Raw genomic sequence first — 18,227 nt, forward strand, 5'->3', positions numbered from 1 at the left:
CACCTGCCCAGAGCTGTGATGGGAGTTGTGGTCCCTTTTTGGCCTGTGCCCACATTCTGAGCCCACCCATTCTGGAACCCAGAGATCGTCCAATTCACAGGGTAGCCAGTTGATACACTCAGCTGGGACCAATTTCATTGAAAACCCTCACCATCTGTGACTCAGCAGCTCTGCTTCTCAGGAGCCACTCTAGCAAAACACAAGCCTGTCTCCCGGGAAGCAGACCAAGGATGTTTATCACAACCTCGTTAGCAATTTTGGAAAATGAAAGCAACCTAAGTGTCTTGACCATGGAACATTCAAGGAATGAATTGGTGTAGGTACTAACAGATTTTTGAGTGAAAAAGGCAAGTTGCAGAGTGATACCCATCTTACACCATTTGTGTAAACACAGCCACTAAATGATGGTATGATGTATGTATGAGATTTTTTAAAGTTCTGGAAGGATAAACGTCAAACTCATATAACTGTGATTACTTCTTGGGTTGACAGTAACCATATCTGTATGGTTTAATATTTCAAAGCACATGACATTGATGTATACTTAAAAATTAAATTTTAAAAAAGAAGCATGGAGAATTGCCTGGAAAGAATTTGGAACTTGGTGTCAGAAGATGCAGGGCTGGGTTCCATCATCCTTTTTCATCAGCCGGACAAGCTCTCTGAGCCTTGGTCTATAAACCAGGGATCCGTGTGACTGTACTGATGATGACACAGTCGATGGAGCCTTTCCTCACCACTGGCTGGCATGGTGCTTATGGCACTGACATCACCAACACCATTGCAGTTCCCTGCCTCCCCTGTAGTGAGTGTGGCCACGTGACTGATACCAAGTCAGTGCTGTCTGTTGTGCGTTGAATTGTGTACCGGCCCCACAAAGTTCATATGTTGAGTCCTAACCCGCAGTACCCAGAATGGGACCTTATTTGGAACTAGGGTCATTGCAGATGTAATTAGTTAAGTGCATACTTACAGTAGAGTGGGCCCTAATCCAATATGGCTGTGTCCTTATAAAAAGGGGAGGGTTGCCTAGTGGTTAGGCTTCTGGGCTTTCACTGCCATGGCCCAGGTTCAGTCCCTGGTCCGGGAACTGAGATCCTGCAAGCTGCACCACGCAGTCAAAAAAAAAAAAGAAGGTCAGGGGCAGGTTTGGTACAGATATGCATATACAGGGAGACCACGATGTGAACATGAAGGCAGAGATTGGGGTGATGCTTCTACAAGCCAAGGAATGCCAGCCATCACCAGCAAACCACCAGAATCCAGGAGGCAGGCCTGGAACAGATTCTCTCTCAGAGCCTCAGAAGGAACGAACCCTGCTGACACATTGATCTCAGACTTCTAACCCCCAGAACCGTGAGACAGTACATTTCTGTTGTGTAAGCTACCCCATTTGTGGTACTTTGTCACAGCAGCCCTAGCAGACTAATACAGTACGTGGGGAATGTGCGTGCCATTTCTAACCTGGCCAATAGAAGCCTTCCGTGCTCCCTCCTCCGAGCGCTTTCCCTGTTTCTGGCTGGCTGGCCTGGAGATGAGCTTCTGGGGGACCTGGTGATGCCACATATCATAAGGGACAGAGTTTTGGTCAGCTGGAGTGAAGGAGGCCACCTGCTGAGCTGTGCCCTGGCCAGCACCGTTACATGGGCCAGAAGTAAGCTCTGAAGACCCCTTGTTACAGCAGCTGGTGGAGCCCTGACTACACAGATGATGATGATGATGGTGGTGGTGATGTAGAACAGCGCTGTCCAACAGACAATGCAATACAGCAATACAATGCAAGCCCCAGTGTGAGCCACATGGGTCATTTTAACATTTCAAGTAGCTTTACTAAAAAAAGTAACAAGATCCAATAAAGATGTAAAAAAAGTAACAAGAAACAGGTGAAATTAACATATCTTTTAACTGATAACATCTAAAATAAATATTTTCAACATGAAATTTATGTAAAACTTACCAATGAATATTTTACATTACTTTTCTCATACTAAGACTTTGAAACCCGGTGTGAACTGTACACTCACAGCACATCTCAGCTTGGACCAGCCACACGTGAAGTGCTCAATGCCACCTGTGTCTCGTGGCTGCTGTGTCAGATGATGTAGGTTTAGCATGTTCAAATCTAAAATGGTTAGGAAGCCTCATGTTGTTCAGAGCCTGGGCCTGTGTTTGTCTCCACTGGAACTCTGGAGATAATTGCAAGAAACTCTGAAAGTCACGGACAAGAAGGCAGCATGGTGCGGCGGGCTCAGAGAGAACTGAGTTTGAGTCCAGGTTGTTCTGATTTCATAACGCATGATGACTAAATTGTCTACTGTCTCTGACCCTTAGTTTCCACATCTTCCAAAGGGTCACTGCACAGATTAAATTGAAGAGAAGAGTGGAGGCCTGGGGTGTATGAGTAGCAGGCATTTAAGAAGTAGTTGCTGCTGTCATGAATTGAACCTCCTCAAATTCTATTTGTCCTACCCTCGCCTGTTCTCACCCTCTCTTCCACGTGAACTGAATGTCTAATGCAGTTCAGGCAGCTCCCCCTCAAGGTGTGGCTTCAATAAAAATTGTGTCTTTGGGGAAGTGGCCCTGGAGGAAGCCGCTTTATGCAGAATCCTGATAATGGAGACAGAGAGGTTGGATGGGAGGCGGAAAGGGAAGGATTTAGGACTCAGGCTGCAATGCCAGCATCATGTCCCACCCACACCCCAGTAATCCATTTACATGAAAATGAAAGAGGGCAGGAGATCTGGTGTGACTGCTCTGTCACGCCCGCTCTACAGCCTGAAGTCGTCCTGGAGCAATGGTCTCAGTGCCACCAGCTCCAAACGGCAGCAGCTGTGGGCTCTGCAGCCACATCCCTGCAGACCCCACACCCGGTGGGCAGGGGAGGCTGAGGGTGCTCTGTGAGCTAATGTGGCGGGGAGTGGTGGGCTTTCCCATTAGTGCTGGAGTGGGGCAGGGACCTCCATCTTTCTTCAAGATAAAGTCTACCTGGGAATTCCCTGGCGGTCCAGTGGTTAGGACTCAGTGCTTTTACTGCCGTGGTCCAGGTTGAATCCCTGGTCGGGGAACTGGGATCCCGCAAGCTGTGTGGCAAAAAAAAAAAAAAGATAGTCTCCCTGGAGCAGGTCTAACCTGGGCTAACCGGGGAGTGAGTAGCAAACCCTTTGCTGCCTGAAGTGTGATTATTTTTATAAAATCTGTTTTGGGTAGATCTATCTACTCTTTGTAAATTTAGCTGCTGATGCTGGCAAAGAGCCTGTTTCTCCCCTCCCCGCTTTAAAAATAATTTTAATCCTCTGGAAGGACCCAAGTTCATCCAAATCATACGAATCTTTGTGCAGTGCCGACAGCTGAATCTTTTAGAGGACTTCTGGCAAAGCCCATGGAGCTGGTGCCTGTAGGGGGTTGAACTGTGTTCCCTAAAAGAGTTACATTCTTGATCCTAGGCACCTGTGACTGTGACCTCATTTGGAAATAGGGTCTTTGCAGATGTAATTAGCTAAGTTCAGATGATGTCATACTAGACTTGGGTGGTGTCCTTATAAGAAGAGAAGACAGAGACACACACATACAGGGAGGTGCTGTTGTGGGAGCCATGAAGTTAATCCCCTACATTCTTCTTCTCACTTCTGCCCCTCCTGCCTCCCTAAACAAGAAAGGAAACATAGTTCCTTACCGGCAGCTCTTCCTTCTGTCTGGACAGGCCTGCAGCCCAAGGTGGATGAATTCATTCGGTGCTGACAGAGGACTGAATTTTTGGCCCCCAGTGTTTTAACTTGGGGGACATCTGACTCGGGAACAGCTACTCCATAGGTTCCAAAGAGCATGATCCTCAGTCAAGAATACCCAGGCCCAGAAACCTGACTCCTACCAGCCAAACTTTACCCTGACCACATAGAACCCCAAAGCCCCGTTAGTGAGGCACTTAACTGCTGAGTCTCACTCCTGTCTTTCCGTGGGGAAAACAGCTGAAATGAAGATCTGGAGGCAGGCTGGGAAGTAGATGTGAACGAAGCCCAGAACTACAGGCCCCTCTTGTTCTGCACGGCTCTGGAGTTAATGTGAGTGTTCTGTTCAGCTTGCCTGGTCACACAGGCCCTGCTTTGAGACGGCTGGATGCTCTCCAAGCAGAACCGCGTCCCGCCCTAGCAACCCCCACAAGGCCCTTCGTTCCAGCCTCTCACCACACTTATCCTCCCAGCAAAGTGTGCCTCGGAGAGCGTCGTTTCTGCAGACGACCCCAGGATTATCAAGTTAGGCAGGCAAGGAGCAAGACGGACCAAAAGGTGTGTTTAGGGCCCAAATGAATCCATTCTACAAATGCATGAGATTGAGGAAATTTCAAGTGCTCCAATATCCAAGGGACCAGGGAGATATTCTATGCTGGGTTTGGCTGGATGGGCAGTGGGGCTAAGTCCAGGGGCTCCCCTGCTGTGTCATGCAGCTGACTTGGGGAATAATGACCGGGCAGGCTTTTCCCAAGCAGATCTTCTATGTGGAGGAGCCCAGGCCCTTTGTGAACAACAGGCCAGGAAGAGAGGATGTCCCGATTCAAGCCCACAGTGTTCACAGCACCATCTTTTTAGGGACAAAGCTGGAGGTGATGCCATCTGAAACCTTTCGTCAAGTCCTCTGGCTTCCTCATCCCCTCCTTCCTTCATCCCACCACCCCACCTTCCTCCTCCACCCTCCTCCTCTCTGCGTCTGGCTCAGCCCTGCAAAGTAAACTGCATCTACCACTGTCTTTGTATTTTGTTATTTTCTAATTACGTTAGATCATATATTACATTTATATACTATCTAACGTTATACTATTTTTTTATTTTTAAAAATTGTGTGCATGTTTCAATGCATACATTTATTGCATTGATATAGACGAGGGAATGTGAGGGGTTTTCTCTGTGAGTATTCAGGATGGGCTCCTAATACTGGCTTTCCCATCTTCTCTTGGTCTTTATTGGATGTGGTATGTGTGTTTCGACTTGGTTCTTTGGGTTGTTAACCATCTTTCTGGTTTAGGTGACATGTTGATAGGGTCACTTACAAATAGGTCCTCAGCACCTGGAAGTGGACAGTGTCCAGAACCTCTACTTTGGAACACCTGTCGAAACAGGATGACCACACTGACCACACCATATACTGACTTCTCAGAAAGTAGGAAGCTGAAGCATCCTGCTATAAGCAGCTTCCTCCTCTGGAGGTGTGAGTGTGCTGGTGTCACTCCAAACTCCACGCCTGGGAGTGCATGCTACAGCCATGGCCCTGGGCGGCCAGGTTACACTGGACTGTACAGGCTGAAGGAAGACTTGGTAGAGGAGGTGACCTGTTAATCCAGCTGGATTGTTCACTGTTCCACGTTTATCTTGAACCACGAACTAAATTGAAGGCAGGACAGCGGATCCCCCCCACACCCCACCATCTCTCTAAGGCTGGATTTTAAAAATCCCTTTACTGTTTCATGATTCCTCTAAGGAGTGGACCAGGACACGGAGAAGAGGGTGGAGGGAAGATCCCCTTGTGGCATTAAAATGGCCTAAAGGCACCTCCCTTTGCAGGGCTCAGTCTCTCACTGGAAGAATTCTAATTCCTTAAGGCTGTGTTGGGTTTTCTTTCTTATTTATTTTGGCCACTCTGCGCAGCATGTAGGATCTTAGTTCCCCACCCAGGGATTGAACCCGTGTCCCCTGCAGTGGAATCGTGGAGTCCTAACCACTGGACCACCAGGGAAGTCCCTGTGTTGGGTTTTAAAATGAAAGATATTGCACCCGGCAGGTAAATGTGTTTTCTCAGGCCATGTGATGTGTTCATTCTGACCCCACCCAGCGCGGTATTCTGACAGTGGTGCCCACTCTGTTGGTCTTTAGCAACTCCCTGTCACCTTGGGGCTGGCCCAGAATTCTGATGTGCACACTAGCGGGGTCCACAGGTCCCCACTCTGCCGGGCCCAGCCAAGCTCTGCTCCCCAAACCCTAAGCACTGCCTGAGCGCAAAGATGCTGGGGTTGAATGGCTGGGAGAAGCCAGCCCTGCGAGGGGCAGGCACTGCAGGAGGGGAACCCCAAGAAGGACAGAGCTTGCTGTTCCCAGCCCAGAGGAAGGACAGTGTGACTGGAGGGTGTGGGAAAGGATGAAATGGTTGGAAAGGTGGTGGGAGCCCTGGGCCCTTTTTTTTTTTTTTTTTGCGGTACGAGGGCCTCTCACCGCTGCGGCCTCTCTCGCCGCAGAGCACAGGCTCCAGGCGCGCAGGCCCAGCGGCCACGGCTCACGGGCCCAGCAGCTCCGCGGCATGCGGGATCCTCCCGGACTGGGGCACGAACCCGCGCCCCTGCATCGGCAGGCGGACTCCCAACCACTGCGCCACCAGGGAAGCCCCCTGGGCCCTTTTAATGTAACAATGATGCTCATTCTAACTGGCATTTGTAGCATCCCAGGGGCCTGAGCTAGGCTCCTCACAAATGCTCTCAGGCAGGTGCTGGTTGGGAGCGGAGAGGTCAGTGAGGAGTAAATTAGCTGATGTACATCAAGCACTTTGCCCGGGGCCTGGAACACCAGCTTTCACTTAATAGTAGTTCTCCAACAGCCCTAGGGCCGGATTACGAGCCTGATAGATGAGAAAACTGAGTTGCAGAGGCAGGTCGGGGCGGCGGCCTCTAGGTTATCAGTGACCAACACAAGTCTGAGCGTGGGCCGCTGTGGTCACTTAATCCATACAAAGCCCCGATGCGATGCGGCAGGTGACCTCCACCTTGCATCCGAGTGGCTTGAAGCTCGCCTGAGTGACCAGCCTCGTGTCCTCGGGGCCCCTCCGGGGCTGGCCGCTGGCTCGCAAGGTCCTGGACACTGTCCAAGGGGCTGGGGCTGGACTGGGGATGCGCGCGCCCGGGCTCGGGCCGCGGCGTGGGGGCGGCTGGGGTAGACCCACGTGCGAACCCCAGCCTCTGCCCGGCCGGAATCAGGGCCCCTCCGCCTCCCGCCCCGCGCGCGTAGCGGCAGGAGGCGCCTCCTCTGCGGCGGGCGACCTGGCCAGGCGCCGGGTCCACTGGGGGGCGCCACGCGACAGCCACACCCGAGCGAACCCCGCTGCGCCGGCCGAAGCGGGCGGAGGGGCGGGACCCGGGACGCGAGAAACGAAACCGCGCGGACTGGCGGCGGTGTGGGCGCGGCAGCGGCGCAGGTGCGAGCTGGCGGTGGGGGGCGGGGATTCGCAGTTGCGAGGCCCGGGCGCAGGTACACCGGGCGCGGGTCTTGGCGGGCGGAGTGCGGATTTACAGGGAGGGATGCCGGGTCCCGTGAGTGCGGGGCGCAAGTTCCCGTGGGTATGGGCTGTCTCACGGGTCGGAGTGCGGGTCCCCTGGGTGCGAGAGCGTCCCACGGATCAGGGTCCCCGCCGGTCTGGGCCACGGTCGCGGAGGCCCGGCCCGAGGCGTTGTCGGGGAGCGCCGCTTGCGTCCTGATGCGCCGCGTCCGGCCGCCGTCCGCGCCGGGCCGCCCCTTCCTGCGGCGCTGAGTTTCGGTTTCGCCGCAGGTTCCCGGTCCAACCCCGCCTCGCGGCACCGTGCGTACCCTGTTCTCCGGACGCGCGCAGCAGGTGGGCCTGGCGGAGGCAGCGCCCTTTCCCCGGGCCCCAGCTACATTCCCGGGGGCCCAGCCTCGAGTGCGGAGGACCCCCTGCGGGGAAGCGCCGGCCGGGCTTTGAACCCGAGAGCACTGTCCGGGGAGGAGGCGCGGCGGCGCATGATAGCGGACCGGGACGGGCAGACCTGGGGGCCTCTCTACCTGGGAACGGAATCCTTCGCTTTCATTAATTGCAACAACGGAAAAGTGAGGTTGCGAAAAATGCCCATATCTTTATTTCATGGTAACTTTTAGGAGAACGGCATCACTGCCCACATCACTGAGCCGCCCAGAGCGCAGGGTTCTCCCGACTTAGCAGGGGCTGCCTGTGGTCAGGGGCTAAAGGCCAGGTTGCCACCTCGCCGGTTTTGGCCTTGAGAGCCGCGACTGGGACGCGGCCCTGGGGGAAGCCGGGGAGGGCTGAGAATGGGGGAGTGTGAGGATGGTGGAGGCCACCACCTGGTTTTCTTTGGTGGTGGTTGGCGGAATGTGGCTGGAAAAAAGGGGAAGGGAAAAGTCAGGAAGCGAATTGAATAGAGATGTGTTGGTGCCGGCCCCCGCGTTTGCCCTTAGGCCCCTGGTGCTGGCGAGAAACAGTAGGACACTTGAGTGAGGAATTCTGATTCTTGCTGTGAGTTTTCTGGTCTGTGGGGAAGCAGAGCTTTGGGGAGAGGGAATACACCTTCGGACAGAGGCCTGGGCCCTGGGGAGTCATTGAGAGTATTTTAGTGAGAGAGTACCCAGATGACAGTGGTGGTTGCTTTAGAGTGGTTGATTCAGGGGGCGTATGGAGGGAAGAGGGGAGAGGGGAGGTGGGGACCAGGGCCCTGAGGATAACCGCGCACACTGAGTGCTTTTGGTCAGGCCCTGCCCTCCCCCCCACCCCAACACCAAGAGCCCACCATCAGGGAGACCAAGCTGGTGGTGGCAGAGGGGCACCCATGCCGCAGATGAAGTGAAAATGAGAATGGGATGCAGGGGCCGGTAGAAGGGCTGGGGCAGGGAGTCGCTGCTTGATGAGGGCCCTTTGGGTGCCCTCCCAGCTGGGGAAGGAGCTGACATGGCCACTGCTCCAGCAAAGTTCTTGGATCTGAAGCCAGCAGAAATGGGTGGCCGGTAGATCTTTGTTCCCCAAAAGCCAAGACACCTGTCTCCACTCTCACCATGGATGCACTAAGTTGTCCCTGGAGGCTGGATATTCTCGGCCTGAGTCCTGGCCTTGGCATGACCCTGACCTTGGTTTGCTGCCACTCCCACAGAAGGTGTTCCGAGGGCCAAATGGTCAATGAGAAGAGTTCAGGCTTAGCAGATGGCACTCCCCGTTATTAGAAATCTTGACCACAGGCCCCGTTATTAGGAATCTTGACTGCCAGCCCTAAAGCCCTGGGCTGCCCTGTGCAGGATGGATGGTTCCTTTGGCAGGCTCTGACTCAGCCATTTGCTGCCAGCATTTCTGCAGTGAGGCACAGAGATTTTGAGTCCCTTGCCTGGGGCATGCAGCGGGTATCCCCACCCCATGTCTTATCTCGGGGTTTTGCACAAGCTGTGTCTCTGCTTGCTCCGCCACTACCCCCAGTCTCCACTCACTTGGCTCAGCTGACCTGGCTCCCAGTCTCAGCTGGGCAGGGAAATTTTTAGACTCGCTGAGTGGGAGAGTTCAGGAGGCTGGGAGGGGCAAGCCTGGTGGGGGCAGCAGAAAAGGAAGTGGGTGCTGGAGCCACTCGGGGCTCAGACCAGGAGGGAGTTGGAGGGGGAGGTTGAGATGAGGCAAGCTGGAGCGCCTCAGGGCCAGTGATCAGGCTGGTTTTCAGTTGAGCAAGGAGAACTTCTAGGCCGCTGCAATTTCACTTTCTCAGAAAATGAAACTGAAGCAAGGCTGTGGTCATATGACAGGTGGTGGGGTATAAAGCTGGCTGCCTCTTGCTTCCAGATCTGCAGAGGCATGCCAGCCTCAGGAATTCCCCTCCCTGGAGGTATGGAGTGTCCTTCCTGCCGGCATATCTCCAAAGAGGAAGCCCCGAAGTTCTGCAGCCAGTGTGGACAGAAGCTGCTTCCTGCAGCCCCTGTACTAGGTAAGGCCCTGACGCGGCTGGGAGCCCAGTGGAGCTGCTGGTAGTGGGGCAGTCAGCTAAGTCCCACCTCCCTCCCTAGAAATGGAGACCTTGGCCAGCAGGCAACCCAGGCCAGCAGTGACGTCTTCTATGGCTAAAGAACTCTTTCTAGAAGAAGCACTTTTCTTAGAAATACAGTTTTATCTGGCCCTTTGCTGGAGGCATCTGTCACTTTTTAAAGAATTTCAGTTTCATTTCTTGGAGAGAACTTGGGGTTTTCCTTCTGCCTTGGGAATGGGAAGTGTTGGGCTGAGCTGAGGAGTCTTAGAGGATTTCAGAGGATGCTGCATAGTGGCGGTATCCTACGCCCACTTGGTGGGGGAGGGGTCCCCACAGCTCGCGTAGGCCCCTTCCTGGTGAGGGGGCAGGTAGGTGCATGAAGGTAGAACCGTGTCAGGTGGGCCTCACCTGCGGACTCTGGTCGATCCTTGATTCTCTCGGTGCCCTGGATCTTGGACTGTCTCCCTGCCCTTCCTAGTACATACTAGGCATGCTCTGAGCGTAAGACTTTTGCACTGCCTTTTCGCTCTGCCTGGAACACACCTTTCCTCAGAGGGCAGCACATCTCCCCCATACCCTCCTTCCAGTCTTTACTCAACTGTCTCCTTTCTTCTGGAGGCCCACTCTGACCACCCAGTTGAAAACTGTGCTCGCCCCTCCCCTTCACTCTGAATTGCACTTCCCCAGGCTCTTTGTTGTGGTAGCACTTGGACCATATCAGGGTGGGGCTTCAGAGACATGTGCTCTCTTGTTCACTGCTTTATCCCAAGTCTCTTGTATGCTCCCTGGAACACAATAGGTGCTCAATAAATAATTGCTGAATGAACCGAAGAAGGTGCACTTTGAGGCAGGGATGAGATGGACACCCCCAGTTCTTTGATTGATCCTGTTTCTGCTGTATTTGTACAAAGTGCTCATGTTACAGATGCTTTCTTTGGACTGTAAGAGGTATGAAGAGGTGGCCGCTTTTTGTTGTCAGTTTTTTATTGATTTTCTTTTGCCTCTAATGCTTTGGGAGGAGCTTGGTGGGCAGCTGAGTGTCCACTCTTATCATTGATTCCTGGTCTAGATAGTGAATCATAGCATGGCTGAGCTCTTGGTGTCCAGGCAGAATTTCCCACCTGCCAGGGCTCCCCACCCTGGTCACTAGAACATCTGCCTGACTAGGGGGCCTTGGGAGGAGGGGTCTTTGGGACCTCAGAGACTAAAAACATAAATAAAACCAATCAGCTAACCTGTGATTTGCCTGATCGTGTGCTAAATATTGAGGGAGGAGCTATCATCAATCCCCATTTTAGAGATGTCAAGACTGAAGCACAGAGAGGTTAAGTAACTTGCCCAGAGTCACACAGCTAGCAACTGGCAGAGAAGGGATTTTTGACCTCAGGAGCCAGAACCAGTACCCTGGAAGGAAGCTGTGGTTGAGGTCTTACTGGCCTAGCATGGTTGGGGAGGAAGTTTTCCTCTACCCTTCTAGGTCCTTCTGGTTTGTCTAAGAATTAAATTGACATGAGACAGATTAACGGGAGAAAATCAGAACTTCATTTGAGTCTCATGTCCTGTGCCTGGCACCTCCTGAGACTGACCCCTTTGGGAGGGCCTCCAGGAAAGCTTGCTGTCCTCTGCCACCCTTTAATTTTGTGTGAGGTGCTTTCCCAGGGCTGCTGAGAGCAACTGATGTGTTTTCCAACAGAACAGGGAAAAAAGACTTGTCTGAGAACCCTCGTCACCTTCTAGTGTCCTGCCTGTCCAGGCAGGTAGGGAGAGCAGGCAAGGCAGCTATCCACCTCAGCCCAGTCAGAGGTCACTCCAGGGCCCCCAACCATTAGCAGGGCATGGTCACTACCAAGATGGACAGCCCACACCTCTGAGATGCTTGGCGTCTCTGCCAGCTCCAGGGGCAAAGGCTTTGAGAGCTGTTGGGGTTTGCTGGCTTCTGGGCTGCCTGCTTATCTCTGTGAGCACAAGGAGTGCTGGACAGGGCCATTGTCCTTAGGGCTGGCTTGCTGGGGGTGGTCCCTTACCCGTCACTGGGGGTGGGGGGTAGGGATCAGGCCCTGGTCACTCAGTGTGGGTCACACAATAGGGCTGAGGACCCAGGTGTTGGATGGCGAGTCCTGCCTCTGACCCACACCCACTTCCTTCCTACCGACTTCTCTGCTTATTATTTACAGGAATGGAAACTGCAACCAAAATGTTGGGAGGCTTGGGTGAGCTGCAGAAGGAGTTATCTCCACCTTTCAGCCACTTGTAGGTCTGCCAGGCCGCCCAGCCTGTGAGCCCTGGGCATCCTGGATGCTGGGCTCTCTCTGGTGCTTCAGGTGGGGCCCGTTCCTCTGGAACTTGAGCAAGGTTGGGATCCATGGAGCCAGGAGAGGGTGCAGTGCAGGTTCCAGAGTCTGGGCGGTGGGGGGAGTGGGAGGCCACGCAGACAAAGGCGTGAAAGGAGAGTGTGTGGAGAGTTCCAGGCCACCCTGGGCATAGGTGGAAGGTGACCGGCTTTGCCAGGGTGATGTTGGTGCAGTCTGATGGTAGAGCAGGGGCGATGTTCATCTGGTCTGATGGTGGAGGGCTTCCAATGCCAGTAGGTTCAGCGGGGCAGGGGGTAGGGGGTGGTCAGGAGCCCCTCCCCCACCCCAAGTCACCCCTGTTCTGGTAGGTGCCGCAGGGAATCCAGGTGGGACTTCCTCCTTGAGTGCTAGAGGTTATTTTTGCGGGGGCAGGGGGAGTTCTGGGAAATGCATTTTCTCTTTTCTGCATTTCCAAGTTTTTCTTGTCGATGTTTTTTTTTTTTTAAGTTTTAAATTTTTTAAATTTATTTTTAGCTGTGTTGGGTCTTCATTGCTGCGCGCTGGCTTTCTCTAGTTGAGGCCAGTGGGGGCTACTCTTTGTTACGGTGTGCGGGCTTCTCATTGCAGTGGCTTCTCTTGTTGCAGAGCACGGGCTCTAGGCGCGCGGGCTTAGTAGCTGTGGCGCACGGGCTTAGTTGCTTCGTGGCATGTGGGATCTTCCCGGACCAGGGCTTGAATGCGTGTCCCCTGCATCGACAGGTGGATTCTTAACCACTGCGCCACCAGGGAAGCCCCATCGCTGTTTTTATAATGGAAAAAAGTAAGATAAGCAGGCTGAGACCCCTTAGGAGTCCAGGAGGGACTGGGGGCCGCTGGGGGAGCTCTGGAGGCAGCTGCGGTGGGCGAGGGGTGGCTCCAGGGTTTGGATGTAGCTGTGGAGACCTCACTGGTCAGGGAAAGAGCCGCCCACCTGCCAGCACTTGTGGGTCCACTGATGCGGCCACTTGGTTTCTGTTGCTGCCTGCACTGGCCTTCGAGTTTGTACTGCAGGGAAGGATAACATTTCCCTCTTCCTAAATTCTTTAGCTGGTCTAACAATTAAATTCATAAGAGACAGATTTAACATTTCATGTGTACGGGAGCCCCATAAAAATAGGAGACCCAAAAGGCAGCCAGGTAATTGAAGCTTCTGTAACACCCTTACTTAAGGAGAGGGGTAGGATCTGGGGCTGCAGGGAAGGAGGGCTTTTCACAGGAAGGCAGAGGAGAAGTTTGGAAAATAGAGGTTGCTCTATTATGCAGATAAGTTTTTTGGTAAAATGGTAACTATAGTAATGGCTCTCTTCCTGGTATAGACCAGGGTATAGACCTAATTTAGGTATAGACCTAAATTTTCTGTTGTAAATTTAGGCCGTTGAGGGGGAGGCCAAGAGTTTTTCTTGAATCTGCTTAGTTTTAATTGTCTTTAGCACAAAATAATCCTCGTGCCAAAGTGACATATTTGGGGTGGGAAATTCTGCTCCCTTTCAATGCCCACCGCACCTGACCCAGGGGCTGCCTGGTGGTGGGAGGAGTACGTGGGCTGCGAGAGTTGCGTTTTTCTATGTGGTGGTTTTAATTTTTTTAAATTGTGATAAAATATTTAAAACGATGGAAGGGATTTTCACAAACTGAAGTAAGGGGAAGTCGTTTGGGCTTACACATGATTCAGCCTGAACTTTGTGTGAACTGGAACAGCCTGACTCATGGCCTGTCAAACATACCTCACACATGTGCTTTAACCATTAGCGACTCCACTTTGAAGATACGGATAAATGCCTCCCTTGCTGTGGCGTCCACATCAGCATCCCCCCCCACCAAATTTAAGGTTCACTTCCCAGACACCAGGGTCATACTGACTTGCAGTGTACATGCTAATCTACTTCATCTGAAACTTTGAAGGGATGTACCCCTGTCATGTTTGTTGTGTGTTCTTTGTTCTGACAAGATATAAAACTGCTGAAAACCATGCTTCGATGGAGCAGTTCCTCAGAACTACTGAGAGGCTGCCTCCTGGGCTATAGTCCTCAGTTTTGGCCAAATAAAACTCTCTTCTATTCCTTATTGTAGATTGATTATTGATTATTTGCATTGACACACAAAATTTACCATTTTAACCACGTTTACGTGGACAGTTGAGTGGCATTAGTCACATTCACGATGTTGTACAACCATCACCACCATCCATCTCCAGAACTTCTTCCTCTTTTCAAACTGAAACTCTGTCCCTATTAGACACTAACTGCCCCTCCCCCTCCCCCACCCCCTGGCATCTGCCATCCTACTTTCTGTCTCTATGACTTCTGCTGCTCTAGGGACCTCATATAAAAGCTTGAGGCATGCAGTACTTTCTTCAGCCTTCAGGACAAGGCAGCTGCAGCCCCTGTTTTCCAGCTGAGGGAGGGGTGGGGATTGCTGAGGGTGGCAGACCCAGAGCTGCTGTCTGGGCTCATTTGGGAGCCTAGGCATGGAGTCTGTGCAGCTGACTGATTTAAGGTGAACTAATTTTGTAGCAGTGATTTGGGGTTGCCTGTGAGGTCCCTGCCCTTCTCCCCTGTTCATGTGGTCATCAGCCATTGACTGGATTTGGGGATCTGTGTGAAGGGGAGCTCAGACCCTCTTAGCCCTCTCTGGATACCTGTGTGTCTGTTACCTGCAGGCACACCTGTCTGCAGGGGCGCTGCAATAGGAGGTCATGCTGCCCAGCGTGCATGTACCTGGTGAGCCCATGCTTCATGGGGCAGGGACAGGAATTTGCTCTGATTCAGCCACAGTCCTGGGGGAAGGACCGTGGCCCTAGCGCTGTCCCCGGGGCCTATCCTGGCCTCTGAGCCTGAGTTCAAGCCCTGCTCGCCCCCTTGCCAGCTGGGGGCCTGAGCAAGTCACAGCGTGGCTGTGAGTACTTGCTGGGTTAGCATGCAGAGTATCAAGTAGGTGCTAGTTAAGTTTTGCTCCTACTGAGTCCAGCTAGTTTCTTTTTTATTTTGATGATTGTAGACGAAGTGCATGCTGGTGCAAATGACCTGCATGTTACAGGAGGATATAAAAAATGGTAAAGCCCCCTCAGCTTACCCCCAGCCCAGACCCTTCACATCCCCCATTAACACAACACCATTAACTGTTTGGTGTGTCGCCTTCCAGATGTTTCCTCCGCGTGGAAACATGCACACACGCACATGCGTTTCTATAAGCTGGTGCACTCTGCTTCCCTCGTGTGGCACCGCTCCGTGGCCTCTAGTTGAGACCGGTCTCAGCTCTGCCACGCAGCAGCCAGCCCCATTCTGGACTCCTGTTCTTTTGCCACAGATGCACAGGGCTGGGCTGGATCCTTGCACGGGATTTGCCCTGAGGCCCGTCTGTCTGGAGGACAAGCTCCAAGGAGCGGCCTGCTGGCCCCCAAGGGCTGGTGCATTTACAATGGAAACCTTCAACCCCCCCCCCCAAGGCTTCTTCCGGCCCCTCTTGTCTGCAGGGTCTTCAAGGTTTCATTTGCAGCCATACCCTGTCTAGGTTTGGGCCAGTCAGATGGGTAGAAACGGGTACCTCTTGGGTTCCACTATCACTTCCTTCATTGGTAGGGAAACTAGGTGTCTTTTCAAGGGTTAAGAGCTCACTTATAGGGCTTCCCTGGTGGCGCAGTGGCTGAGAGTCCGCCTGCCGATGCAGGGGACACGGGTTCGTGCCCCGGTCCGGGAGGATCCCACATGCCGCGGAGCGGCTGGGCCTGTGGGTCGTGGCCGCTGAGCCTGCGCGTCCGGAGCCTGTGCTCCGCAACGGGAGAGGCCACACCAGTGGGAGGCCCGCATACCGCAAAAAAAAAAAAAAAAAAGAAAAAAAAAAAAAAGAGCTCACTTATAATTCTTTTTCTTTGAACTGCCTCTTTTCTTTTGGGAAGATCCTTTTCTAACTTTTTTAGGTTATTCTTACTGATTTTCAGTCACTGGGGCTGTTTACATTGGAGGCAACTGGAAACCCAGCTCCCTGCTTCCTCGGCAGGAGGAGTACACTGGGCCGCACACGCTCACGTCCAGACCGAGGGGGTCAGATCTACGCACAGCTCTGCATCTTTCTCAGGTCCCGACAGCCCTGCTTTGTCCTTATGCTGCTGCCCTCATGGAGGCAGACTGGTCATTTCCAAGCATAGGGTCTGTTTGTCTGACTGGGAAGAAGGAGTTGATGAGTTCGAAACCCCAGTAACCAGCCCTGGACCCCTGCTATACTTCTGCCAATCACTGGGGCCACGGAAATGCCAGGTTCTGATTGGATCAGGCTAATGGGGGGCCACCCCCCGCAGTGGAGGCTGGGGGAAGAGAGAGGAGGTCAGGATGCCCACAGTTTATCATCAAAGGACAGTGGCCCCGGGCTGTTGTGTGTTACAAATACTCTCCCAGCTTTATTTAGTTCTTTGGCCCTAAGGTTCAGAGTGTGTTTGTAGATGTTTAATGTACTTGTTAGAAATTCTGATTCCTGTTAATTGAAATCATCCAGCGAAGGCTCCTGAGGGGCTTTATGTTCCAGGCGCTGGCTCCAAAAACAAGGCCACTGGTCCCTGCCTTCCAGAACTTACAGAGGAGGGCAGTGATACGACTGGGCCCCGGGAGAGGGGAGTGGAAGGCGCTTTTGGAAGGTTCACCCTCCTCCCCGCATGGGCCTGGGGCCTTGGGGATCAGTCTAAGGGAGGCTTCCTGGCAGAAAACCATCTGGAGTGTGTGTGTCTCTGGCGGGGGTGGGGGTGGGCGTCGAGACCCAGGTTTGAAAATAGGGCCCCTGAAGGATTCAGTGTGTGTGTGGGGTCACTGTATCAGGCTCTTGGTGCTGTGGGTGACAGCTCTAAATGGGTGTGATTTTGGAGACAGACCAACCCCCAGGACACACGGATGGATGAGTGCAGGGAGGTGTTGGGAGACCCTTGGGCCCTGCTGGGAGAGGGGCTGGGAAGAGGGAGCCTGCCCCTGGGGAGAGAGCGGGGCTGCTTTTGGGAGGGAGGGCCGGGCGGCAGTCCCGGTTTGGAGCTCTGTAGAGTTTGAGGTGTCGCTGAGACATCAGGGTCTGGGGCTGTGCTGATGCACACACCAGGAGAAGCTGGACTGTGCTCTCTTGCTGGGCTGGGGCCGGGGTCCTGGGTCCCTCTCTCCCACCAGACAGCAGAAATTGTACCAGGCTTGCCTCACCACACACAGGGCAGGACCTTGAGTGGAGAGAGGGCTAATCTTGGACAACGCTCGTGGGAGGAGTCCAAGTTTTCCTTCATGACGTTCACTTGTTTTTCCGAGATGTGACCCATGTGCATCTGCCTTTGTAGATTCTGAGAACAACCTCGAGGCGACATCGGCCCCGGAGGGAGAAATGGAGTGTGGACAAGAGCTGAGGGAGGACAGCAGCCCTTTCTTGTCCCTGGGCTCAGGTGATTGGCAAGAAGGCCCAGATGAGCCCTGTTCGGACGTCTCCTGCCAAATCCGGAGAGTGAGTGCCTGGCCCCTGGGGAAGTGGGTCTGGGAGGAGTGGTTCTGCCCGTCCACCTGCTCTGCAAGGACGCTGTTTCCTGCTGTGGTTTCATCAGTGGCTGAACAAGGTCCCGCACGTCCCCACAGCATCCTCTCTGGGAAAACGTTATTACTCTTACGCGCGGCCCGTTGGCCCCTGCATGCTGGGCTGTGCCAGAGCCGCCCCCCCGTGCCTGATTCACTGCAGGGTCTCTGGTTTCCCATCCCCCTTCCTTTTCCTCCCACCATACCCAGCACATCGTGTCTCCCAGACGCTGTGCTTGGGCTGGGTCTGGGTGCCTGAGCTTCGCCACGTGGGTATCCGGCTCTTCTCTGGGCGTCCCTAAGGTGCCTCCAGGCTCTGAGGGAAGGGGGGTGCTCAGGAAATGCCACCAGTTACCCAGACGTTCTTCCTCTAAGGGGAAGCCAAGCCGTCTGGTCTCCCTGTAAGTGTCAGACCCCGAGAGAGCGTCTCCTGAGTAAGTGACCAAGCTGGAGCCCAGGCGAGGCTTGCAGAGAGTTACCTGGACAGATTCAGGGAGAATGATGGGGGAGAGCTCCCCACGCTGAAGTCTAGCCTGTCCAGACCCAGACAGCCGGGTCTGTTCCCAGGTTTCTTACAGGACTGAGAGGGACATTGCCTCTCTGCCTGGTAGGGGCTGGTTTCTTGTCTGGTCCTCAGTTGTTCTTTGT

The 18,227-nt window shown here is 53.6% G+C and overlaps 1 protein-coding gene across 5 annotated transcripts in view; it reads left to right on the forward strand.

Annotated features, from left to right (window-relative positions):
* Window positions 1-7,112: 7,112 nt before the first annotated feature.
* Window positions 7,113-18,227, forward strand: part of RNF213 (ring finger protein 213) — a 116,116-nt gene continuing 105,001 nt past the window's right edge. For 2 of the 5 annotated variants that reach the window (XM_081220625.1, XM_081220629.1), the window contains exons 1-3: window positions 7,592-7,817; window positions 9,541-9,682; window positions 17,354-17,514. In XM_081220625.1, the coding sequence (XP_081076751.1) occupies window positions 7,731-7,817; window positions 9,541-9,682; window positions 17,354-17,514 (390 nt within the window). In that variant the 5' untranslated portion in view covers window positions 7,592-7,730. The other 3 variants (XM_081220626.1, XM_081220628.1, XM_081220627.1) reach the window with 3 other exon arrangements.

This window comes from Mesoplodon bidens (genome assembly GCF_964165515.1).
Source record: "Mesoplodon bidens genome assembly, chromosome: 19".
Lineage (NCBI taxonomy): Eukaryota > Metazoa > Chordata > Mammalia > Artiodactyla > Ziphiidae > Mesoplodon > Mesoplodon bidens.